The following is a 27,080-nucleotide window of genomic DNA, read 5'->3' on the forward strand; positions in this document are numbered from 1 at the left end:
GGGCAGAAGAGTTGGGGGTGGGACAAAGCCAGTCAAGTGATAGGTGGATACTGGCACGGGTGTGATTGGCAAGTGAGTGGAGTAAGTGACAAAGCCTCAAGGTGAAAAGGAGACAAAAGGTTATCAGATAAGATGAGAAGAGGAGTGAACCGTTTCTCCATTACTCCAGCACTTCGTGGCATTTTTCTTAAATGTTTGATAAAGGTCTTGGCAAATCATCATGGATTATCATGCAATGCTGATATTGGCATGAGCACATTTGCGACACAAGGCAAACAGGTAGGAGGCCTTGTCCACTGCTTCTCTTCTTGCTCTAACTCTCCCACCCCTCTATCTTCTGTTTTGGGCACCTGACCCTGACTATAGATAGACACAAAAAGCTGGAGAAGCTCAGCGGGACAGGCAGCATCTCTGGAGAGAAGGAATGGGTGACGTTTTGGGTCGAGACCCTTCTTCAGACTGGTTAGGGATAAGGGAAACGAGAGACCCTGACTATACATCTGGTGCCAGTGCCACTGCATTCCAGTGACCCACTTGCCCACTTCCAGCCGCACATCCGGCCCACATTCCCAAATCTCCTCATTGGAACCCAGATACCTTGATATCAGCCTACAGATTTCCCTGCCTTCAGGGGAAGCCTGGGAGCTGCCGAGCTCGGCCCCGAAAACTGGAGATCTGAGGAGGGAGCCGCTTGGTTCAGCAACTTGCCGAACCAAGCCACGATGCAACCGGTCAGCATGCTCTCTACTGTGCACCTGTAGAAGTTAGAGAGAGTCCTCCTTGATATACCGACTCTCCGTAATCTTCTCAGGAAGTAGAGGCGCTGATGTGCTTTCTTTATAATTGCATCAGTGTTCTCGGACCAGGAGAGATCTTCAGAAATATGCATGCCCAGGAATTTGAAGCACTTCACCCTCTCCACCATCGACCCGTTGATATAAACGGGACTGTGGGTCCCCACCCTTCCAAAGTCCACAATCAGTTCCTTGGTTTTGTTGGTGTTGAGGGCCAGGTTATTGTGCTGGCACCATTTGCTCAGTCGGTCGATCTCTCTTCTATACTCTGACTCGTCCCCATCAGTGATACGTCCCACAACAGTGGTGTCGTCAGTGAGGAGTGAGCCGCTGGCGATGACGGAAGCGAGAAGTGGACCTGTAGGAGAGAGGATGGGGCATTGCCTCCAGCACCTTCGTGTCCGTCTACAGAAAGGGTCACTGGGACATAAAGGCGGTCGGGCGAGGAGAAGGACGTCGGTTTGTGGGCTGAGCCGGTTGAGGGGGACGGAGGAGGCCCTGCAGAAGCCAGGGACTATCTGGATCAGGGGGCTCTCCAGTACATCCATCACACAGATCGAACTTTGGACATTTTCTTTCTATAAATGACGCCAAAATATGCCGACCCGTGCATGAGCTATGCCAGAAGGATTTCACTGTGCAGTGCGTACATGACAATAAAGAGCCATTGATATAATTCTGCTGAGCAAGTCACAAGGTGACTAATTTAAAGAGTTTAAGTAGGAACTGCAGATGCTGGAAAATCGAAGGTAGACAAAAGTGCTGGAGAAACTCAGCGGGTGCAGCAGCATCTATGGAGCGAAGGAAATAGGCAACGTTTCGGGACGAAACGTTGCCTATTTCCTTCACTCCATAGATGCTGCTGCACCCGCTGAGTTTCTCCAGCATTTTTGTCTACCGACTAATTTAAAGAACAAGGTACCTTTTGGACAGGCAACAACAGGAAGAGGAATGTTGTCTTCCTGGAATGAGTTTTGTAAACCAGAATAACTTGGTCTGGTATCTCAGCCGTTGCCTCATAAAATTAACACACCACAGTCATCAGCTTACGTGCCCAGCCTTGGAAACCTCAGATGGGACCAGAGAGAAAGCATTCCAACCTTGTTAAAAAATCCTTATCTGCATCCCAGGAGTAAACAACCGATCCTCATGGAAAACATGGTGGGAAAAGACAACCCTCGGGCAAAGTTTGATCAGCAAGAATTGAGACGACACAGTGGAACAGCGGTAGAGTTGCTGCCTTACAGCACCAGAGACCTGGGATCAATCCTGAACATGGTGCTGTCTATATGGAGCTTGTACGTTCTCCCTGTTACCACGTGGGTTTTCTCTGGGTGCACCGGTTTCCTCCCACACTTCATAGACGTACAGGTTTACAGGTTAATTGGCTTTGATAAAATTGTAAATTCTCCCTAGTGTGTAGGGTAGTGCGAGTGTAAGGGACGATTGCTGGTTAGCATGGACTTCGTGGGCCAAAGGGCTTGTTTCCGTGCTGTATGTCTAAAGTCTACAGGAGGAGAAGGGATCCTTCTGCTCACAAAATATTTGGCGATTGCTCATCAGAATCAAGGAGGACAGGCAAATGCCTCCCCTGGTGTAGACACTGGCACATTAGATTGCATGTTAGGGAGGGACAAAGATGTACCGAACCCTCACTGTTACCTATAACTTCTCAACTAATTATTGTCTAGTCAAACCTGTTGAGGCAACAACTCACAAACAATCTGAGGACTCCCAGCCAACAGCTGCCCTGTGAAGGGGTTCTTGGCTTCTCTACCATGCATCACCAGGCTGGATTGATGAAAATGGACAGGATATCAAGGAGCTATGTAACCATAAACCTAAGACATTGTAAGTACCACCATGTCCAAGGGGAAAAGGACCATGATGTTTTCCCGCAGTTCAATAGTCCAAAAATTTTGATATCTGCATAAAGGAAGGCCGTCAGTACAGACCTTAGGGAATTCATACTGCTCTGAAAAAAGCAAAAAGAAACTGTTCAAGAAGGAACTGCAGATGCTGGAAAATCGAAGGTACACAAAAATGCTGGAGAAACTCAGCGGGTGCAGCAGCATCTATGGAGCGAAGGAAATAGGTAACGTTTCGGGCCGAAACCCTTCTTCAGACTGTCAGATGTCTCGTAGCAGCTCGTACGAGTAACGGCAGATACTCGGGAAATCCGGTAAACTCGTGACGTTTTTTCAACACTGTGAAAAATGTCCACGAGTAAAAAAATACTCGCGATGAAAAAAATTGTTACTTTTTACTCGTACGAGCCGCTACGAGACATCCACGAACTCCTACGGATCCGCTACGGACATTCTCCGAGTTCGAATCAGGGGAAAACTCGGGAGAACTCTTGAATTACCTCGTACAGTGGGACAGGCCCTTTAAAGTATGAAGACTAAATCAGCAGGAATTACCTTCATGTATTAAATAAATGGGTGTTGAAGCAACAGTTCAATTTCTCATGGTTGAAGCAAACACTAGTAATCTGGCTGATGACTGCCTCATGCTCTGCTGGAAAATCAGTGCTTAATTGCACATTCAAACCACACGTTGCATCTAATTGTAGTTTGATCAGATTGCTCAATAAAAGATGTTTTGCTGATTTAACATATTGCACAGCACCTGCTTCTCCACAATATAAAACTAAATTCTGTTTTTAATTTGTGTCTCTGTGATGTATTTTTTACCTGTTCTATTCCGATTATATGTTTTTATTCCGATTACTATGTAAGGTGTCCTTGAGATGTCTGAAAGGCGCCCATTAAATAAAATTTATTATTATTATTATTATTAAATTCTTTGTGAATGGTTAAATATTGAAAATGTTATGGTCAGCTCAATTAGGCAGATGCTCTGAAGAAGGGCAGCATTGTTGCGCAGCTGTAGAGTTGCTGTTTTACAGCGCCAGGTTCGATTCTGACTATGGGTACTGTCTGTGTGGAGTTTGTATGTTCTCCCTGCAACTGCGTGGATTTTCTCCGGGTGCTCCGGTTTCCTCTCACGCTCCAAAGGTGTACAGGCGTCTAGGTTAATTGGCTTCAGTAAAATTGTCCCTAGTGTGTAGGATAGTGTTAGTGTACGGGGATTGTAGGTCGGCACGGATTTGGTGGGCTGAAGGGCCCGTTCTGTACAGTATCGCTAAAATCTAAAGTAAAGTCTAAAGAATGGTCGCGACCCGAAAAGTCAACTATCCATGTTCTCCAGACCTGCTGCCTGACGCATTGACTTACTCCAACACCTTGTGTCTATTTTAGTGAACCATCATCTGCACATTTCCGAAGATCTCTCCTGGTCCCAACACACTGATGCAATTATAAAGAAAGTACATCAGCACCTCTACTTCCTGAGAAGATTACTGTGACTCGGTATGTCAAAGAGGACTCTCTCGAACTTCTACAGGTGCACAGTAGAGAGCATGTTGACTGGTTGCATCGTGGCTTGGTTCGGCAACTTGAGCGTCCAGGAGCGGAAAATAATGCAGAAAGTTGTGACCACTGCCCAGTCCATCATCGGCTCCGACCACCCCACCATCAAAGGGATCTATCACAGTCGCTGCCTCAAAAAGGCTGCCAACATCATCAAGGACCCACACCATCCTGGCCACACTCTCATCTCTCCGCTACCATCGGGTAGAAGGTACAGGAGCCTGAAATCTGTTACATCCAGGTTCAGGAACAGCTACTTCCCCACAGCTATCAGGCTATTAAACTCACCAACAGACTCTGAACTGCAACAGCCTATTGAACATTATCTGTTTGTTTATGTGTATATTGAACTGAACTGTTCTGTATTTATGCTTACAATATTATTTAGTGCTGCAGCAAGCAAGAATTTCATTGTCCTATCTGGGACACATGACAATAAACTCTCTAGACTTGATTCACCCACTCTGGGCAAGAGACTCTGTGCATCTACTCGATCTATTCCTCACATGATTTTATACACCTCCAAAAGATCACCCCTCATCCTCCTGTGCTCCAAGGAATAGAGTCCCAGCCTACTCGACCTCAAAAGTCATGTCCCTGTCAGGGAATTTAAACCCGGTCTCCCGTGTGACAGATGAGCATATACTAACCATTATACTAACGAGGATTACATACTACAGAGGAATATGACAAATATAACAAAGAATATGAGGGAGATTGATCATCTGACTGAATGGTGCCAGAACAACAACCTTGCTCCCAATGTCAGTGAAACCAGGAACTAATTGTTGACTTTAGAAGAGGAAGGCTGAGGTTCCACAAACCTGTCCTCATCGACTGGCTGCGGCTGGAGACGTCAAGTTCCTGTGCGTGCATTCCTCTGAAGATCTGTCCTGAGCCCATTGATGCAATCTTAAAGAAAGCCCATCATCATCATCTCTACTTCCTTAGAAGATTAAGGAGGTTTGGTAGGTCGACGAATACTCTCCTGAACTTCTACAGGTGTATGGTAGAGAGCATATTGACTGCATCATGGCCAGTTTCGGCAATTCAAACAAACCAGGAACAAAGATAGTTACAAAAAGTGATGAACACTGCCCGATCCATTATGGTTCTGACCTCCCCACCATCAAAGGGGTCTATAGAAGGCGCTGCCTCGAAAAGGCAGCCAGTATCATCAAGGATGATGATGACCACACCACCAAGGCCATGCTCTCATTTCACTTCTGCAATCGGAAAGGTGGAATAGGAGTCTGAAAACCATGACCTCCAGGTTCAGGAACAGGAACAAATGTCAGACTACTGAACACTACAAACTCCAACTAAACTGCAACCCAGTCCCTTGTTGCGTTTTGCACTAATATTGGGTTTTGTATTTACTGAATTTTTAAAATTATATAATCTATTGAGTACTGATTTAAAAACGTGTTGTGCTGCTGCAAGTAAGAATTTAATTGTTCCGTTTTGATAATATGATGATAAAACACTCTTGATTCTCTCTTAAGATGCTACAGAACCTCCATTGTTCCAAATAATGGAAATAGCGTCATCTGCAATTGCGACCATTGGATACAAAGTGTTATGCGGACCATCATGATATGCAGCGTTACACTGGATAAAGCTCAGATAATTTACTGGAACTGGGAGTCAGTGGGATAAAGAACATTACAAAAGCCTCTTAGTTTAGATCAGATGTTTGTTTCAATTGCAATGAATAATTCTATAATCTGTCCAGCAATAGTCACATAATGACACAGTCTAAAAAAAATATTAAGAATGCACAATAGACATTGAATTCAGTTTTACCTATCCCCATCTCTAATCCCCTCTGTATATAACTCTCTGCCATCTCTGATTCTTCCTCGTCTATGTTCATTCCTTAGAGAAGGGGGCATCATGGTGACCCCGGTTCTAGGAAGGTAACTACTATACATCTTCCTTAACACTATCTACTTGTGTTGCCATTTTCAGGGAGATATGGTTCTTGGATCCCAAGATCTCTGTATGGTATTAATGCTGTTAAAGGTCTTGCCATCAACTATATCCTTTCTCTTCACATTCAACCTCCCAAAATGCAACATCTCACAACTGCTCAGATTACACTCTGTCTGCCATTTCTCTGCCCATTTCTGTAGTTGGTCTGTATATCACTGTACACCTTGACAACCTTCCTCGCTGCCTGCAACTCTGCCAATTTTATTGTTGTCTCCAAACTTAGATAGGGTGGATGTTGAAAGGATGTTCCCACTAGTGGGGGAGGCTAGGACTAGAGGTCATAGGCTCAGAATTAAAGGACATTCCTTCAAGAAGGAGATGAGGAGGAATTTCTTTAGTCAGAGAATCGCAAATCTGTGGAGTTCATTGTCCCAGAAGGCTGTGGAGGCCATCAATGAATATTTTTAAGGCAGAGATGGATAGATTCTTGAATAGTACGAGTGTCAAGGGTTATGGGGAGAAGGTAGGAGAATGGGGTTAGGAGGGAAATAAATCAGTCATGTTGAATGGTGGAGTAGACTTGATGGGCCGAATGGCCTAATTCTGTTCCTATTACTTATGACCTTATTACTTGTATCTACTAACCAACCTATCTACTCCACCACAACCCTCTTGTCTTCTATAAGTAAACTAGTTCTGAATCCAATCAAGTTTCCATGGATCTCATGCATCTTAATCTTCTGGATCGGCTACCTTGAGGGACTTTATCAAATGTTTAATTGAAATCAATATAGACAGCATTCATCGCCCTCGCCTCATTGAGTCTTTTGAGGAGGTGATGAAGCAGATTAATCACGTGCCCTGAAATCAGGCATGCCGCCCCTAATTAACCCATTCTCTTGCAAAGGGGAGTAAATCATATCCCGAAGAATCGTCCAAGAGCTCCCCTATGTGAGGCTCAACAGCTTATAACTCATTCTATACACGAGTACAATCAAGTCTCATACTTGGGTTGCCCATTTCTGTAGCTGATCTGTATCCCACTGTATACCTTGACAATCCTCGCTGTCTGCAACTCTGCATATTACGGTGTTGTTTGCAAACCTACTAACCAACCCAGAGTGCAAAATATGACATTACAACATTGGAGCATTACAGTTACAGAGAAAAAAACCACCATCTGCAATGAGGTAGGTTGGAAGATCCCTAACACACAGGTGGGCCATTCAGCAGACATAACCCAAATGCCATGCTCCCAGAAACTCTTATATGCAAGTTACATAGAAACATAGAAAGTAGGTGCAGGAGTAGGCCATTCGGCCCTTCGAGCCAGCATCACCAATCATGGCTGTCCAGAATCAGTACCTTATTCCTGCTTCTTCCCCATATCCCTTGATTCAGTTAGCCCTAAGAGCTATGTCTCTCTTGAATATATCCAGTGAATTGGCCTCCCCTGCCTTCTGTGGCAGAGAATTCCACAGATTCACAACTCTCTGACTGAAAAGGTTTTTCCTCATCTCAGTCCTAAATGGCCTACCCCTTATTCTTAGACTGTGACCCCTGGTTCTGGACTCCCCCAACATGGGGAACATTTTTCCTGCATCTAGCCCGTCTAAACACTTAAGAATTTTATGCTTTATTTTATAAGATTTCCTCTCATCCTTCTAAATTCCAGTGAATATAAGCCCACTCGATCCATTCTTTCATCATATGTCAGTCTTGCCATCCCATGAATTAACCTGGTGAACCTCCACTGCACTCTCTCAATACCAAGAAGTTGAAATTCAAATCTCTACTGAATCAAATACTTTGCATTCTCAGCTCCAGCAAAATATTACACCCTCAGGCCTTTAAAACATTATAAACCAGCCATGAAATGAGCCATTCATTTTGAAACAAAATACTCAGACCTTCAGAATTTTCATTTTCAAAGATATGCAGGGTGTCCCAAACCTCAAGCCAAATCTTGAGAACTTGAATTACATTTAAATTCCAACACATCGGGTAGCACTTTAGAAAATTTAGAATCAGCTTAATTATTGAATGCTTGATAGAAGGAACCAAGAATGCTGGTATAATAAAAGGAAACGATTGAAACAGGATATGAATGAGACAAATAGATGAGTCAGCTCTGGAACAACAGGATTTTTGTTTTACGGATCGGCAGAGATGGTTTAACCTCTCATTTGAAAGGCGGCAGGTTTAATACTGACATTGGAGTTTTACAGTTTTGTCGTCAAGCACCGAGGATAAGAACATTAGCGACGCAGTGGTGCTGGTTTCCGCCAGGCACGGTGACAGACGCACCACACATCTCTGTCCTCCATGCAGCTGGCGAGCTCCTCTTTTGTCTCTACACATGCGTCTTCCAGCATCTTATTGATTGGCTGTCCCGGGTCACATCTTCCATGGGTGGGTTTCCACAGCACAACTTTGTTTGCTAGCACTTCCGGGTGGCGGTGGCAGTGACCAGCGAGCCTCATCCTTCATCGTCAAAGATGGAATCTCCCCACAGAGCTGGCCATTGGTGATATGGTCCCTCCAACTGACATGGAGTGGGTTAGACAATAGAAATAGGTGCAGGAGTAGGCCATTCGGCCCTTCGAGCCACCACCGCCATTCAATGTGATCATGGCTGATCTTCCCAATCAGTACCCCATTCCTGCCTTCTCCCCATATCCACTGACTCCGCTATCTTTAAGAGCCCTATCTAGCTCACTCTTGAAAGTATCCAGAGAACCGGCCTCAACCGCCTTCTGTGGAAGATAATTCCACAGACTCACAACTCTCTGTGAGAAAAAGTGTTTCCTCGTCTCCTAGTTATCCTGCCCAGTCCTTCAGTATAATCATGGCAGATGAAGTCCTGGTTTCAATTGCATTTTCCAATTATCCCTCCATAAAGCACAATGGTGCAGGGGTAGAGCTGCTGCCTCACAATGCCAGAGACCCAGGTTTGATCATGACAGGGGGTGCTGTACAGAGTTTGTACGTTCCCCCTGTGACCGCGTGGGTTTTCCCCCCCGCATCCCAAGGATTTACAGGTTTGTAGGTTAATTGCCTCCAGTAAAATTGTAAATTGCCCCGAGTGTGTAAGATAGTGCTAGTGTACGGGATCGTTGGTTGGCGCAGACTTGGTTGGCCGAAGGGCCCGTTTCCACGCTGTATGTCTGAAGTCTAAGTCTAAAGTCAAGTGCATTGCAGGTCAAACTCCACTTTGAATATATTCAAAAACTCAAAGATATTGCTCCTCACCTCCATCTTAAATGAGTATCCCACTGTTCTAAAATAATGCCACCTGGATTTACTGATATCTACTCTATCAATTGTGCATGTCTTAATAAGATGAGATTTCAATATTCTAAACCCCAATCTGCTCAACATCTCTTCATATTTTAAACCTAGTTAATATTCTCAATTCCTCCAAATTCAAGTACATCATTCGTTAAAAATGGAGACTAAAGCAATCTGCAGCCCTCCAGGTGCAGTCTTACCTATGCCTCATACCTATGCCTATATTCCATGCTGAGTACTGGGCCCAGATGGAGCAGTAAAATTGATTTCCCTAACTACAAGTAACCCTTGAATCACCTCTCCCACCGTCCCTCCCACAACCTAGTCATCGTACTAGTTTCACTGTCGTCCTGTTGAGTTTCACTGTCTGTATAACCTAATATCACCTACCCCACACCCAACAATAGACCATTGTGGGCTCCACCATTTCTTGATCATCGTTGCATTTTTGCATACATTTCATTCGTTTATTCCATGTACCTTGCTCTCTTTCCCCTGACTCTCAGTCTGAAGAAGGGTCTCTACCCGAAATTTCACCTATTCCTTTTCCCCACAGATGCTGCCTGACACGCTAGGTTACTCCAGCCTTTTCGGGTCTCCACCCGAAACGTCGCCCGTTCCATCTCTCCTTAGATGCTGCCTCACCCGCTGAGTTACTCCAGCATTTTGTGTCTCCCTTCGATTTAACCAGCATCTGCAGTTCTTTCTTACACATTTAGTCACTAAGGTGCTCTACTTTGTTTTTCTTTGGCTCCAGATGCTATTGGTCATTAGAAAGCAGTGGGAACCTCAAATTGGGGTAGGGAGAGGTGTTTGCGAATACTCCTGCAGTTATCCATGCAGTTTCTGATGACGCAGCCAGGGACTCTACCTGGGCCAGTCATTTCCATGGGTTCATTCCCAGGAAGGCTGATCCGATGTCTGGAAGTCCATTTAGCTTTTACACCATCTGAATTCGTCATCTTAACCCATTATTTATTCCCTTCCCCTTTGTACTTCCCCAGCCTCCCCTTAAGTGCATCTATACTTTGGCTTCAAGAACTCACTTGTACTGAACAACAGCTAAGGCTCAGGCGATCGTCAAGTGAAAAATATGTCACCTTAAGCGCACAAATTAAACTCAAGCACAAAAGGTCTAATCTGACATTAGTGCAGTCCTGTGGAACTAATGGAACTTTCGGCAAGGCCACCAGCATAATCAAGGACCAGTCTCACCCTGGTCACTCCCGCTTCTCCCCTCTCCCATCAGTCAAGAGGTACAGAAATTTGAAAACGTACAGCTCCAGGTCCAGAGACAGTGTTTTCCCAGCTGTTATTAGGTATCTGAACTGACTTCTCACCAGAAGGTACACAAAAATGCTGGAGAAACTCAGCGGGTGCAGCAGCATCTATGGAGCGAAGGAAATAGGCGACGTTTCGGGCCAAAACCCTTCATCAGACTTCTCACCAGGTCCTGATCTTCAGTCAACCTCATTGGAGACCTTCAAACTATCTTTAATTGGACTTTATTTTGCACTAAATGTTATACCTTCCCTGATCTGACCCCCGTTGTCTCCTTTGCACACATTGCCTTCGACACTTACTTCACCCCAATGCCAAATAACCTTCCCCTCCACACCTATCCAAAGAGATGCCCTGACCCAAAATATCACCTATCCATGTCCTCCAGAGATGCTGCCTGACCCCAGCACTTTGTGTTCTAAGCAGGATTCCAGTTTCTGCAGTTCCTTGTGTCTCCATCTATCAGTTGCCAGGCTTTATCCCGCTACATCTCTCTTTTCCAGCTCCCCCCTCCCCCACCACCACGATCAGTCTGAAGAAGGGTCCTGACCTGACTCCTGTCCATTCCCTCCGCAGATGCTGCTTGACCCAGAGTTCCTCCAGCACTATGTTTAGACAATTGCAAATGTGTTGCAGTGTAGGGGAAATCCCAAAGAAACACCCAGTTGGCCATTGGCAAATTGTTGCTTCTGGGATCTTACTTGCACGCTAGAATTTAGAAGATTGAGGGGGGGATCTTATAGAAATTTACAAAAAATTTGGGGTTTGGACAAGCTAGATGCAGGAAGATTATTCCCGATGTTGGGGAAGTCCAGAACAAGGGGTCACAGTTTAAGGATAAGAGGGAAGTCTTTTAGGACCGAGATGAGAAAATCATTTTTTACACAGAGAGTGGTGAATCTGTGGAATTCTCTGCCACAGAAGGTAGTTGAGGCCAGTTCATTGGCTATATTTAAGAGGGAGTTAGATGTGGCCCTTGTGGCTAAAGGGATCAGGGGGTATGGAGAGAAGGCAGGTATGGGATATTGATTTGGATGATCAGCCATGATCATAATGAATGGAGGTGCAGACTCGAAGGGCCGAATGGCCTACTCCTGCACCTATTTTCTATGTTTCTACAAGTGACAATCACATCACCTGAACTATAAAGTCATCTGTACTGGATTGTATGACCCTGGAAAAGGTGGGAAAGGTCCAGATGGGAATAGGTCCAATGGGAAAGGTCCAGATGGGAAGAGGTGGGAATTGTGCAGTGGGAAGAGATGGGAATGGTGCAGCGGGAAGAGGTGCAGTGGGAAGAGGTGGGGGAGGTCCAGCGTGGAGAGATGGGAAAGGTTCAATGCGAGTAGGTGGGGATGGCTGGAAGACCCTGGAAGAGATGTGAATACAAGGCTGCCATTGACTGCGAGCGCTCCGCCGTGCACGCCATTGACTGCGAGAGCGAATTCACCGCCCACCAGGACTGTCGGTCACCCCCGGGCTCGAACCCCCCAACCCCGTACCTGAGACTGTAGTTGGCGCCGCCACCAGAGGCCCCGTCATTGTCACCGCCGCACCGGACCAGCCGCTCAACCGTCACTGCGCCTGCGGGCGCGCACACGACGCTCGCTCCCGACGCCGACGTCCCGCGCGTGCGCACTCACACGTTCATCTTTTGTGGAACTATAAGATTCAATAAAGTGCTTCAATCATTCAATAAGATGCTTCCTTCAAAGTAACATTAGCAAATTTGCAGATGACACAAAGCTGGGTGGCAGTGTGAACTGTGAGGAGGATGCTGGGTGACTTGGACAGGTTGGGGGAGTGGGCAGGTGAAGTTTAATGCGGATAAATGTGAGGTTATCCACTTTGGTAGCAAAAACAGGAAGGCAAATTACTATCCTGCACCTATCTGACCTGCTGAGTTATCCCCTAGCACTTCAATAACTTCTTTATTGTCACATGTACCAGGCACATGCGACTTCTTTATTGTCACATGTACCAGGCACATGCGACTTCTTTATTGTCACATGTACCAGTTACAGCCTTTTTCGCACAAGACCATCTCCGTACATAAGCACAACCCCCCCTGGTCAGTACAGACACAAAATGTTGGAGTAACTCAATGTAACAGGCAGCATCTTCTAAGTCAAGTCAAGTCAAGTCAAGTCACATTTATTTATATAGCACATTTAAAAAACAACTCTCGTTGGCCAAAGTGCTTTACATTTGTTATAAGAATAGCACAACAAAACAAACTACATACATATATACATGTAGCCCTCACTCAGAGGACGTCAGGAAAGGCTTGGGAGTATAGATAAGAAGGGCCTTGACCCGAAACGTGTCTGTAAAAGGGTCGCAACCCTTAACGTCACCCATTCCTTCCATCCAGAGATGTTGCCTTGTCCTGCTGAGTTACTCCAGCATTTTGTGTCTATCTTCGGTGTAAACCAGCATCTGCAGTTCCTTCCTTCACACCCCGGTCAGTACAGAATGTACAAAACAGCCCACCAAGTCCAAATGTACTCAATTTTCTCAAGATTCCAGCATCTGAGCTTGTTTGATCCCAATAGGTGGAATGTTCTTCACTAAAATAACTCTGTTCTAAAATGTGCTGCTAAAATAAAGTAAATTGATGTTCTTTTTCTGGGAATAATGTGAATTATTGAACCCTCATCAATTAGTGAATAGGGAATTGGGCTCTGGGGAGTGTTCTAGAGCAGGGAGATCTGGGAGTGCAGGTGCATGGTTCCTTGAAAGTGGTGTCACAGGTAGATAGAGTGGTCAAAAAGGCTTTTGGCAGGTTGGCTGAAACCCTTCTACAAGGTCTAAACCCTTCTTCAGTCTGACGGACTCTATTGAGTATAGACGCTGGAAAGGGTGCAGAGGAGATTTACCAGGATGTTGCTACCACGGGGGGACGGGGACTAAGCTATAGAAAGGTTGAACAAGGTAGGACTCTATTCTTTGCAACGCAGGATGAGCGGTGATCTTATAGAGATGTACAAATTAATGAGAGGAATAGATCGGGTAGACGCACAGTCTTTTACCCAGAGTAGGTGAATCGAGAACCAGAGGACATAGGTTTGAGGTGGAGGTGAGGGGGTAAAGATTTTATAGGAACCCCGAGGGGTAACTTTTTCACACAAATGGTGGTGGGTGCATGGAACGAGCTGCCAGAGGAGGTAGTTGAGACAGGGACTATCGCAATATTTAAGAAACATTTAGACAGGTACATGAATAGGATGGGTTCAGATGGGTGTAGGCCAGATGCAGGCAGGTGGGCCAAGTGTAGCTGGGACATGTTGGGGCAATGGGCCTGTTTCCACATTGTGTCACTCTGTGACTATATATGAAGGAGGACAGAATTGAGATTGAAACGCGCATGCGCACTGGCATGGAGCTCACGGCAGCAGATTGGAGTGCGCATGCGTACTGCCATGTGGCCTTCACGACAGACGGGAGTACGCAAGCGTGCTACCGTCGGGGTTGTCGGCAAGCAGCAATGCGCAGGCGCAGCCGGGAGTGCGCAGGCGAAATACCATCAGGGCTGCCGGCAGGCTTCAGTGCGCAGGCGCGGAACTGCCGGCGGTCGGTGACGTCAGGCGGGTCCGGGCGGGCCGTCGCCGTGGCAGCGGGGAGCAAAGATACGAGTATCTTTGGCCGGGAGCGGCGGCGGCGGCCATGGAGGCGCTGGAGGAGGCCGGCCTGCACTTCGACGAGCTCAACAAACTGAGGGTGCTGGACCCGGAGGTAGCGCAGAGCACGGTGGAGCTGAAGGAGGAGTGCAAGGACTTTGTGGAGAGTAGGTACCGGGGAGAGGAGAGGAGAAGTTGGCCGTCACCGGGAGACTCTGCATTGCAGTGGCGCCTGTCACGGCCCTGGGACATCCCCGCAGTGCCTCCGGGCGAGTGAAGCGCTGAGGGGGAAGGGAGGGGCGACGTTCTTCTTCTTCTTCTATGTGGTGTTTTTTGGCGGTTGGCAAACAACTTTTTTGGTGCATTACCGCCACCAACTGGCATGGAGTGTGAATCAAACAACACCATTACATATACACTGTACTAATAACCTATATCCTTCCGAACAAATAGGTTACCCTAAGAAAATGCAACAGGATTTGCCAGCACTTATATGAACTTCCTTGCAAAATATCTACCAAATCAAATTGTATTCTTTCTTTTCTGAACTGCTCACTCATCCGTTCTCTCTCCTCCTCATACCTCTCACAATGTACAATGACATGCTCTATTGTCTCTTCTTGCCCACAGTATTCACATCTACCTGTATTATGCTTGCCTATTATAAAAAGTGTACTGTTCAGACCAGTGTGTCCAAATCTAATTCTTGAGATTACTGTCTCCTCTTTTCTGTTTTTTCCTGCACATCTCATTTCTCCCACTTTCCTCTGGACTCTGTAGAACCACCGTCCTTTCCGCTCTTCATCCCATTGCTTTTGCCATCTTTCCTTCAGTCTTTGCTTAATAATGTCTTTGATTTCAGTTTTACCTATGTTAATACTTAAATCAATTTTACTTCTTTTTGCTACCTCTTTTGCTACCTTATCTGCCATTTCGTTTCCTCTAATGCCAATGTGTGCTGGTACCCATAAAAATATGACTTTAAGCCCCATCATTTGAATTCTGAATAATGTTTGTTGTATTTCAATCAAAATGTCTGGTCTACTGTCTGAATGGCTGTGCTGTAAACTCTTTATTGCTAAACCTGAATCTGTGCAAATAACTGTCCTTAAAGGCCTAGTATCCTCGACCCACTGTACCGCTAACAATATTGCAATCATTTCACCCGTATATACTGAGACCTCATTATTGATCCTCTTCCCTACTTTGATGTGAAATTCTGGTACAATAAATGCTACTCCTACTTTATCTACTGAATCTTTTGATGCATCTGTATAAATTTGGACAAAACTGTAGTATCTGTCAATGTATTCCTGTATGATGACTGAATTATACCTATGTTGTTTATCCTTGTTTTCCTGTTCTAATGTTGTAAAGTCTACTGTTGCATCTGGAAGTATCCAAGGTGGAATTGAAGGTAATGGAACTGTTGGAACCACATTTAATTGTGCTATGCCGAATTGTACTGCTCTCTGGGTCACTGTCCATCCAAAACTTTTTGTTTCCCTTCTCTCCTTCTCCCAGCATGGTTTGATAGTAACTTGTGCTGGGTGTTCTTGACTCTGGCCCTGTAGGTTAATCCAGTAATTTAATGAAAGCTGTATCCTTCTCATCTCTAGAGGCATCTCCCCCATTTCAACCTGTAATGCTGCTGTTGGAGTTGTTTTTATTGCACCTGTACATATTCTCAATGCCTGATATTGAATGTTGTCTATTTTTTTTAGAGAAGTACTTGATGCGGACCCATACACCACACAACCATAATCTAACACCGATCTAATTAACCCCTTGTATATAGCCTTCAAAGCTTTTCTATCTGCCCCCCAATCACATCCAACTAAACATCTCATTACATTAAGTATCTTCTTACATTTGTCCACTACTTTCTGAATATGAACTATCCATGTAATCCTCTCATCAAACCATAAACCTAAAAATTTATAGTATTTTACTCTCTCCAATTCCTGGTTATATAATTTTAGTTTAACCTCACTACCAATTTCCTTCCTAGTAAAAAACATTATCTTTGTCTTTTCCACAGAAAATTTGAATCCCCATTTATAAGACCACTCTTGTACCTTTATTATAGCCCTCTGTAGTTTCTGCACAATAAACTTCACATTTCTCCCCCTTTTCCAGATTGCCCCATCATCCGCAAACAGTGAAACTCCCATTTCATTTACAATTTCATCATACACATCATTTATCATTACTAAAAATAGTAAAGGACTTATTATGCTCCCTTGAGGTGTTCCATTTACAATATCTAATGTTCCTGAGTATTGATTTCCAACTCGTACTTGTATTGACCTCCCAAATAAAAAATCCTTAATCCATTTAAATATACGACCTTTAATCCCCAATTTACCTAGTTTCACTAATAACCCTTCTCCCCACATCATATCATATGCTTTCTCAATATCAAAAAATACAGCTACTACACTTTCTCTATTAATTTGTGCTCTCCTAATTTCATGTTCTAAACATATAGCTGGATCCATGGTGTTTCTCCCCTTCCTAAAACCACTCTGGTAATTGGATAAATATCCTTTATTTTCTACATAATATGTTAACCTTTCATTTACCATTTTTTTCCATTACTTTACATATGTTGGATGTTAATGCAATAGGCCTATAATTCCCTGGGTTTGTCAGATCTTTACCTGGCTTCCCTATTGGGATTACTACTGCCTCCTTCCACCTTTGCGGTAATTTCCCACCCTCCCACACTTTATTATAAAATTCTAACAAAAAATCCTTGGATGTTTCACTGAGATGGTTTAACATGGTGTAACAAATCTGATCTTTACCTGGTGCTGACATCTTGGTTTTTCTAAGAGCTCGGTTGAATTCTGTCTTTGTGAATGGTTTGTTTAGAACATCGTTAGTGTCTTCCTCATGTCGTATTAACTGTCTATTCTCTACTATGGTATTTTCTTTTCCTTTTCTTCCTTCTTCACTAACATTGTCTGAACTGTGAATTTTAGCAAAAGATTTTGCCAACATCTCTGCTTTCTCTTCGTCTTTCACTGCTGTAATTTCACCGTCAGTTAGGATTGGATATTTGTATTCTCTTTTAATTCCTTTCATTCTCCTTATCATTCCCCAAACTTGACCTACTTTTGTCTCCCTTCCCACTGAGTTACAAAATGTCCTCCAAAATTCCCTCTTTGCATTTTTTATTACTCTTCTTACACTTGCTTGCAACCTTTTGTATTCAATAAGATTCTGAAAATTATGATTTCTTTTCAAAATTTTAAAAGCTTTATTTCGACACTTAATTGCTTTATCACATTCCTTAGTCCACCATGGTACGCTCTTTTTGTTGTGCTTACCTCCTTTCCTCTTAATGGACTTTGTTGCTGCCTCTAAAATGGCTTTGCAAACAGAAATATTTAAATTATCCACATCTTCATAAATATCAATTTTTTCCATTTCTTGATCACTAATAGTCTTAAACTTTTCCCAATCCGCACCACTAAAAGACCACTTTTGTATTCTCTCTGTATTATACTCCTCTAAACTCACTCCTACTACTATTTCTATCGGGTAGTGGTCACTTCCTACCGTTGTTCTTCGAATTACTTCCCATGAACAAACACCCGCCAATGAGTCTGACACTAGTGTGAGGTCTATGGCTGATTCTGACCCTGTTCTGATGTTGATTCGTGTCCCACTTCCATCATTAAGACACACAAGGTTATTCTTCTCCATTAAATCCTCAATCACCATCCCATTTTCATCATTAGAATCATCCCACAACGTGCTATGAGCATTAAAATCACCACAACATATAACTTTCCCCCCTAAATACCCAGCAAGTTCATCCATCAACTCCAATGAAAGCCTTTTACATGGATTATAAAAATTAACAATTTTAACCTTACCTTCTCTTATCCAAATTTCCACCACTAAATATTCTAATTCTGTTCCTTTCACCAACAATCTATTCTGTATTCCTTGCTTTATAAATATTACACACCCCCCTCCACTTCCCTCCCCCCTATCTCTACGGATACTATCATAACCTTTGATGACAAAGTCTAGTGAAGGCTTAAGCCAGCTTTCTTGAATACATATGACGTCTGGTTTCTTCTTTAACTCTTTAATGAATCCTTTAAACTCTTGTCCATTTGCTATTATGCTCCTTGCGTTCCATTGTAATATAATCAGTTTGACCTATCACCAGAACCTTCATCCCTTCCATCTCCTTCAAGCTTTTATTGATACTCTCCCATGATACTTCTTTTAAACCCAAAAACTTCTCTGCTCCTTTAACGATTATTTTTATTTTTTCTGTTTTGTGTTTAACCTGATCAGTACAGTTGATTACATATGCAATGAAAACAATTAGCTTATCAGCTGTCAGTTCTGGGTGAGTTTTGACTGCTTGACTTTCCTCTAATCTCAAAAACGGATGATTCTCTCTCCCATTACTATCCACTCTTCCCCTTTGTCCTTTCACCTTCTTCACTGCCTCTGAGTAGCTTATGTTACTTACTGTTTTCACTTGCTGAATCTCCACAGCCCTCTTCCTGACTTCACATCCCCCATACGTTACCCTATGCGGTCCTCCGCAATTGCAGCATTTATCCTGCATATTTTCTCTGCACTCTTCAAATCTATGCTCTCCTCCACACTTGGGACACCTCTGATTCCCCTTACACACCGCTGCTATATGTCCATACCTCTGGCATTTATAACATCGGAGCGGTGGAGGGATATAAGGCCTCACGGGAAAGATCATGCATCCGATTCTCACTTTTTCTGGTAGTTCAGTCTGCTGAAACTCCAGAAGCACAGACAAGCTCTCTACCCTCTTACCCTCCACTGTCCTTAACAATCTCTTAGCTACACTCACCTGGCCACCAAAAATACTCCGTTTGAGTTTCTCCAGGTCTTCATCTACCGGAATACCTGTTATTACTCCCCTTCTACTCTCACCCAGAGTCTTTCTTTCACTAACCATCTTCTTGCAAACACTTTCAATCTTCAGAGCCTTATTTTTCTGCTCTTCCGTTTTACATATTATTAACAAGTTCCCGTCTCTCAAAATCTTAGCTGTTTCCACCTCTCCTACCTTCTTCTTTAGCTCCCTGGATAAAGCTATCGGACTTAAATTGACATGCTCATCTTCCTTTCTAAATTTCAGTATTATTTTAACCTCCTTCCTTTCAACCTTTTTCCGAACCGTTCTCCTATCCTCTTCTGAACTGTTCTCTTCAAAACTCCTTTTGCTGTTTTGGCTGAGCTCGTTTTGCCTGAATCCTCCTTCTCCTTGATTCCTCCCTAATCTCCGACTAGACACTGCCGTCCAGTCACCATAAACCCTATCATCTTGACCTTCGTCATCGTCTAATCCTACTTTAGTTGCCATTTGATCCAGTCACAAACCAGTTTATGCCAACCGCCAACTCCTAGTCCCTCTCTCCCTTCCACACGGGAGCCCCGCGGCGACGCTCCTCCGAGGGGCGACGTGCTGTGAGGCAGGGCCTTAAACTGCAGGGCGTGTGCACAGCAACATCCCACAGAGGGAGGCGAAAGGAACTGCAGGTGCTGCTTTACGAAGACACAAAGTGCTGGAGTAACTCAGTGGGTCAGGCAGCATCTGTGGAGAACTTGGAGAGTCATGGAGTCATACAGCAATGAAACATGTCCTTCTGCCCAACTTGCCCACACTGACCAACATGTCTCATCTGTACTAGTACCACCTGCCTGCATTTGGCCCATATCCCCCTAAACCTGTCCTATCCATGTACCTGCCCAAATGTTTCTTAAACGCTGCGATAGTCAATGTGTAGGCAGATGCTGGTTTCAACAGAAGATAGACACATAATGCTGGAGTAACTCAGCGGGACAGGCAGCATCTCTGGAGAGAAGGATTGGGTGACGTTTCGGGTCGAGACCCTTCTACAGACTGAAAGTCACAGGAAAGGAAAACAAAATATATAGACAGTGATGTAGAGAGATATAGAACAGATGAATTAAAGATATACAAAATAGTAACAATCATGAAGGAAGCAGGCAATTGCTAGCTGTAACTAGGTGAGAACGAAAATCTACGCCTCTGGTCTGGACTTCTTCAAAGGGATTGTGGTGGTTCCAGGGATAACATTAGGTGATCTTCCTTGTTATAGTTGACAATGCAGGGGATCCGATGTATAACATTGACTAATTTTAGTTTTAGTTATAGCAGGGAAATAGGCCTTTTGGCCCACTGAGTCCATGCCTCGATCACCCATTCACACTTGTTCTATGTTATGCCACATTCTCATCCACTCCCTACAGACTAGGGACAATTTATAGGCAAATTAACCTACAAACCCGCATGTTTGTGGCATGTGGGAGGAAACCAGAGCAACCGGGGGAAAACCCACGCGGTCACAGGCAGAACATGTAAACTCCACACAGACAGCATCTGTGATACGGTTTAGATATACTGCACGAAACAGGCCCTTCAACTCACTGAGTCCATGACGCTTGTTCTATGTTATACCACTCGTGGTGTGATGCAACACATGAGCAGTATTCTACCGTTATTGCCATTAGTACACGTGTTGGGAATTTTACTTTGGTAATCTTGACCTGTTTCTCGGAAGCATCTACAGACAAAAAGAAACTGCCACTGAGCCATAGAGAAGATAGTAGGGGTTAATAAAAGCCTGGTCAAACCGGTAAATCTTATTTACCTGAACCTTGACGAGCTGAACAAACAGAACAGATCACATATGCTGGAACCTTGAGCAAAAAAAACAAACTGCTGGATGGACTTAACACATCAGGCAGCATCTGTGGAGGGAATGGAGAGTTGTCGTTTTGGGACAGGACCCTTGTTTGGTCTATCAGTTTGAAGAAGGGTCTGGGTGAGAAATGTCTGACAGGATGGAATTGAGGTGTATGGAAATGATTTTGTTGGGGGGGGGGGGGGGGGTCAGTCTACCCCATGACAGAAGGGGGAAGAGCTGTCCAGTTTGATAGCCACAGGGAAAAAGGATCTCCTGTGGCATTCTGTACTGCATCTTGGTGGAACCAATCTGTTGTTGAAGGTGCTCCTCAGATTGACCAGTGTGTCATGGAGGGGGTGAGCTGTATTGTTCAAGATCCTCCCATCCAAGACCATCTCCAGTGAATCCAACTCCACCCGCAGGACGGAGCCAGCCTTCTTGATGAGCTTGTTAATTCTGTTGCCGTCCACTACCCCATCACACGACAGTGAAGATGGCACTGGCCACCATCGATTGGTAGAACATCTGCAGCATCTTACTGCAGATGTTGAAAGAGCGGAGCCTCCTCAGAAAGTATAGACGGCTCTGTCCCTTCTTATACAGTGCCTCAGCGTTCCTGGACCAGTCCAGTTTACGGTCCAGGTAAACTCCAAGGTACTTGGATTCCTTGGTAAACTGCACATCCACACACCTGATGGAGACGGGACAGGAGTGTTCCTCTCCTCCTAAAGTCCACCACTAACTCGATAGTGTTGAGCTGCAGGTGATTCAGCCCACAACACTCAACAAAGTTGTTGACGACACCTCTGTATTCAGCTTCACTCCCCTTACTGATGCAGCCCACAATTGCAGTCATCCAAAAACTTCTGCAGGTGGCAGTTGTATCTTAAGTCCGAGGTGTAGATGGTGAACAGGAAGGGAGAGAGGACCATCCCCTGTGAGGCCCCAGTGCTGCTCACTACCGTCCCAGACACAGTTCTGTAGCCTGACATACTGTGGTCATCCAGTCAGGTAGTTGGTGATCCAGCACACCAATAGAGCATCCACCCGCATCTTCGTCAGTTTGCTCACTAGCAGTACAGGCCGAATGGTGTTAAAAGCACCGGAGAAGTAAAAAAACATGGCTCTCACAGTACTTCCCGGGCTATCCAGGTGAGCATAGGAACGATGGAGTAGGTGGGTGATGGCATCCTCAACCCCCATCTTTGTTTGGTAAGCAAACAGCAGGGGGTCCAGGTATTTTAACGACTTGAAAAGAGCCATTTGTGTACTAATCCATGGGGGTAGAACTGATTGGAGGATTCACACAGTGAATTCTGGAATGGGTATGTGTTTTTTACTGCCAGTGTGGAGTGGAATATTGGAGACTGGGAGATGGTCTTCGTCAGATCCTGCCAGTCGGTGATAAATTCAGGAACGAAGGTATCATAACCAATTATCTCCCAACATTGAGTCTGAATCAGGGCCCTGACCTGAAATGTCACCTATCCATGTTCTCCAGAGATGCTGCCTGACCCTCTGAATTACTCCAGCACTTTGTTTCTCACTTTTTCATAACCAATTATTTGTTTCTATCATGTGCAACTTTGCATCAATCTTTCACCTTTTTGTTTCAGAAATAGGCCAGTTCCAGAAGATTGTCGGTGGGTTAATTGAGATTGTTGATCAACTAGCTAAAGAAGCTGAGAATGAAAAGATGAAGGTAATGTTTCAAAATACTTTCATTTGTGTGTTTTTGACAACGATAAGGAAAATGTTGACATTATTAATTCCTCATTGCTAATTGGCATAGTAAAGTTTAATCCTTATTAAAATTAGATTGGACTGCCTGCTGGGAAGGCAATTAGTGATAATTGAATCCAGTGTGACAATGTGCAAACCTATGTATGATGCATTCACTAAACAAATAGGATGGAATTTCAGTGGTTCAATAGTACTTTATTGTCACGTACAGTGAAATTCATTTTTGTATGCAGTTGAGTACAAGTATCACCATACATAAGCACTTAGACAAGCATCTCAAATATAGAACAAGTGCATAGCAGTAATGCATTGAGATAGTATACAGAGTCGCCAGATTGGGGCCATTTTCTAGTCCAAGTCGTTGTAAGTGCACGGTTCTTGACCTGACCTTGACCTGGTTTGTTTTCCTGGCAGCGTTGCAGGGATTTTGCAACTTGTGGTGCAATTGAGATGGGGTTGATATGGGAATGAGCTACAAATGTTGATTACAAAATAGCTTGCTCAGTAACAAATGGTCGTAACTGGGGCAAAGTAACATGGCATCTTGCGGTATAAAATGTTAAATATGATATCGACTCGTGCACTTGGGAGTTTGGAGAATAAGAATATTACTTAGACAGTCTGAAGAAGGTTCTCGATCCGATATGTCTTCCCGTTCCTTCTATCCAGATATGTTGCCTGCCTCGCTGAGTCACTCCAGCATTTAGTGTCTACCTTTAGTGTAAACCAGCATCTGCAGTTCCTTCCTACACATAAGAATATTGCTTATTGTGGAGTGGCAGGGGATGAAACTTGCCAATGACACAAAGATGGGGACATGAAGGGACTGCACAGGGATATGGATAGCACAAATGATTATGAAAAAAATCTGGCAAATTTAATAAAACATCGGAAGAAGTGAAATCACCCTATTTGGTAGGAAAAATAAAAAAAGATATATTGTATATTATGGAAGTAATGAGATTGCAGATATTGGAAGGTCAGTAAGATCTGGGTGTCCTGGTACATAATTTGCTGAAAGCGGTGTTGCAGATGCAGTGAGTAACTAGGAAATCTGACAATGTTATTCTTTAATCTAAGGAAGGTGAATGCTAAAGCAGGACGTCAGTGAGATCATGTGGAATACTGTGCATAACACTGGTGTCATTTAAGGAAGAAAGTGACAGCCTTGAAAGCAATGGAAGAGACGTTCGGATGATGGATAATGCAGGGAATGGAGCGATATGGATTATGTACAGGAAGAAACTGCAGATGCTAGTTTACACCAAAGACAGACACAAATTGCTGGGGTAACTCAGCGGGTCAGGCAGCGACTCTGGAGAAAAAGAATAGGTGGCGTTTTGGGTCAAAACCCTTGTTCAGGTTGGCAGATCAGAGTTGGTGCAGGCATCATGCAGACATTGTGGGCCGAAGGGCCCGTTCGTGTGCTGTACTGTTCTATGTTCAGAGGTTTACAAAACTAATACCTGGAATAGATTGGTTGCTACATGGGGACATTTTGCCCCAGTAGTTTAGAAGAGTCAGAGGATCTTGAAAGATATTGACAGCGTGAATGTGGAGATAATGTTTTTTTATGGGAGAATGTAGCACTGGGGTTCATTATTTAAAGATTAGGGGTTTAAGCTGTGGGTGAGGTAAATGTCCCTCTGAGGATGGTTCTCTTCTTCAAAGGGCTGTAAGAGCAGATTTTTAATATTTTTAAGATAGAGGTAGAGAGATAAGCAAACGTTAGCTTGAGTAGATGCGAATGTGGGAGTCACAGAGTCATAGTGTGGAAACAGGACCAACCTACCCACGTTGACCAACATGCCCCACCTGCCTGTGTTTGGCCTATACTCCTCTAAACCTACCCTATCCATGTACCTGTCTAAATGCTTCTTAAACATTGCGATAGTCCCTGCCCCAACAGTTTGTTCCGTAAACCCACTACCCTTTGTTTAAAGAAAGTTACCCCTCAGGCTCCTATTAAATCTTTCCCCCCTCCCCTTAAACCTATCTCCTCTGGTTTTTGATTTCCCTACACTGGGACTCCGTGCGGTTACCCGATCTTTTCCTCTCATGATTTTGTATACCTCTATAAGATTAAAATATAGCTACAATTTGATCAGCGGTGCTCTTCTAAAATGATTCTATATTAAATAAGGGTGGAGTGTCCTGCATCTAGCGAGTTCCCAATTTGTAGTTTAGTTTAGAGATACAGTGCGGAAACAGACCCTTTGGCCCACCCTGCACATTAACACTATTCTACACACACTAGGGATAATTTACAATTTCACTAAAGCCATTTAACCTACAAACCTGCACCTCTTCGGAATGTGGAAGGAAATCGGAGCTCCCGGGGAAAAGTAACGGGGAGAATGTATAAACTCCATACAGACAGCACCCATAGTCAGGATCGAGCCCGGGTCTCTGGCGCTGCGCCACCGCGCTGCCCTTTACTGTCGTAAAGTTTTATGGCTGATTAATTTTGTTGCCATCAACAGGCCATAGGTGCCAGAAATCTGCTGAAATCAGTGGCCAAGCAACGAGAAGCACAGCAGCAGCAGCTCCAAGCTTTAATTGCTGAAAAGAAAATGCAACTCGAACGGTTTGTTTTTAAATCTTTACCTGTTGTTACCAATTCTAAAATATAATTGACTGATTTTTGCATTGCCTTGCATCAAGCAATTGCCCTAATACTGTTAAATGTGAATATTAATTGATTGAGATACAGCATGGAAACAGGCCCGTCGGCCCACAAAATCCGCGCTGACCATCAATCATCTGTATACACTAGTTCTGTAATCCCACTATTGCATCCATTCCCTATACACCAGGTACAATAAACAGAGGTCAATTAACCTACAAACTCGCACGTCTCTTTGGGATATGGGAGCAAATCGAGCACCCGGACAAAACCCAGTGAGAACTTGCAAACTCCACACACACAGCATCCGAGGTCAGGATTGAACCCAGGTCACTGGCGCCGTGAGGCAGCAGTTCTACCAGCCCAATTATTTCACTAGCATTTATTTCTGATGAAATGAAGCAAGTTGACTGGCCAATTTACACATCATTCTAGGTGTCAACTGTGTGATTTAAGCATGAGCATGTGTACCCTGAAGGGTTATTGTAATATTTGATGAGCCCAAATCTGTTATTAATGTGCTCTATGTTGAACGGGGCTTGTAGGGAAAAATCTCGAATTTAATTACCATATTGCCAAGATTTTGATTTGATATCTTCTCATAATATTCTGTGCAAGACCATTAACAGGATTTCTGGAATCAATTTGCAAGTCCGCACTTGACACTTCTTTTACCCTCAAACGATCTGTTAGTTTCGTTGAGAGATACAGTGCGGAAACAGGCTCTTTGACCCAACGGAGTTTGTACGTTCTCCCCGTGACCGCACCGACCAGCGATACCCGCACATCAACGCAATCCTACGCACACTCGGGACAATTTACATTTATACCAAGCCAATTAACCTACAAACCTGTACGTCTTTGGAGTGTGGGAGGAAACCGGAGATCCAGGAGAAAATCCACGCAGGTCACAGGGAGCATGTACAAACTCCGTACAAGCAGCACCCATAGTCGGGATCAAACCCGGGTCTCTGGCGCTGTAAAGAAGCAACTCTACCGCTGCGTCACCATGCCTCCCTGTGTATTAGCAACACGGACAAATTGAGGAGGATGCATAACCGAATATTCACTTGTTTTTGCAGATATCGGATCGAATATGAAGCTCTCTCAAAGGTGGAAGCTGAACAGAATGAGTTCATTGATCAATTCATTCTTCAAAAGTGACAAGTGATGGGGAAGCATTAAACAGAAAAAACGTATATTTAACACCATAAAGGAGAGAACATTTCAGTGATTATTCCATTCTGCCATTCCATCAACAGAGGGTTTTAAACACAGTGCATTTTGGAGTGGATTCAGTGTTATTTCAGTGAATATAAAGCATCTATTTCTATAATGCAGATTTATATATGGTTTTTTGGACCATCTTGGCAATTTTTGCTACACTTTTTAAGATTACATTTCTGCAAGCATCAGAACACGAATATTGTGTAAATACTTTGTTGGCTCTTATTTTGTATATTTTATGTTATATCTAATAAATCAATCTTTAAGCATGTATGATCATGAGTTACAATTTCTACCTAGCTGTTCTTTGTGAGTGTTAAATTAAACCAGTGTATCAAGCTGTGGCCTAACTATCCAAACCCTTTCTGACTTTGATGCAGTTGGCACAACCAAAGAGCATGTGA

At 44.0% G+C, this 27,080-nt stretch overlaps 2 protein-coding genes across 4 annotated transcripts in view; one reads left to right on the forward strand and one right to left on the reverse strand.

Moving 5' to 3' along the window:
- Positions 1-14,271, reverse strand: part of tnfaip1 (TNF alpha induced protein 1) — a 35,366-nt gene extending 21,095 nt beyond the window's left edge. The window contains exons 1-2 of one of the 3 annotated variants that reach the window (XM_033045658.1): positions 14,260-14,271; positions 12,632-12,634 (exon numbers count right to left, since the gene is read on the reverse strand). The gene's annotated coding sequence lies outside the window, so the exon portion shown is untranslated. Of the gene's footprint in view, positions 1-6,034; positions 6,121-12,237; positions 12,341-12,631; positions 12,635-14,259 lie in introns of those variants that run through there. The other 2 variants (XM_033045657.1, XM_033045659.1) reach the window with 2 other exon arrangements.
- A 26-nt stretch (positions 14,272-14,297) lies between these two features.
- On the forward strand, positions 14,298-26,971 carry ift20 (intraflagellar transport 20). The gene is made up of 4 exons (XM_033045660.1): positions 14,298-14,522; positions 22,697-22,782; positions 25,307-25,410; positions 26,532-26,971. Exons 1-4 carry the CDS (start codon positions 14,402-14,404, stop codon positions 26,611-26,613), a joined length of 393 nt encoding a protein of 130 aa, XP_032901551.1. The 5' UTR covers positions 14,298-14,401; the 3' UTR covers positions 26,614-26,971.
- The last annotated feature ends 109 nt before the right edge of the window (positions 26,972-27,080 follow it).

The sequence above is a fragment of the Amblyraja radiata genome, chromosome 28 (assembly GCF_010909765.2).
Source record: "Amblyraja radiata isolate CabotCenter1 chromosome 28, sAmbRad1.1.pri, whole genome shotgun sequence".
NCBI classification, from domain to species: Eukaryota; Metazoa; Chordata; class Chondrichthyes; order Rajiformes; family Rajidae; genus Amblyraja; species Amblyraja radiata.

Bases quoted from the DNA above. Each gene is read 5' to 3' on its own strand.
- ift20 (XM_033045660.1), top strand. From the start codon at position 14,402: ATGGAGGCGCTGGAGGAGGCCGGCCTGCACTTCGACGAGCTCAACAAA. The intron at 14,523-22,696 runs GTAGGTACCGGG...TTTTTGTTTCAG, and splicing joins GTGCAAGGACTTTGTGGAGA to AAATAGGCCAGTTCCAGAAG. The intron at 25,411-26,531 runs GTTTGTTTTTAA...TTGTTTTTGCAG, and splicing joins AAGAAAATGCAACTCGAACG to ATATCGGATCGAATATGAAG.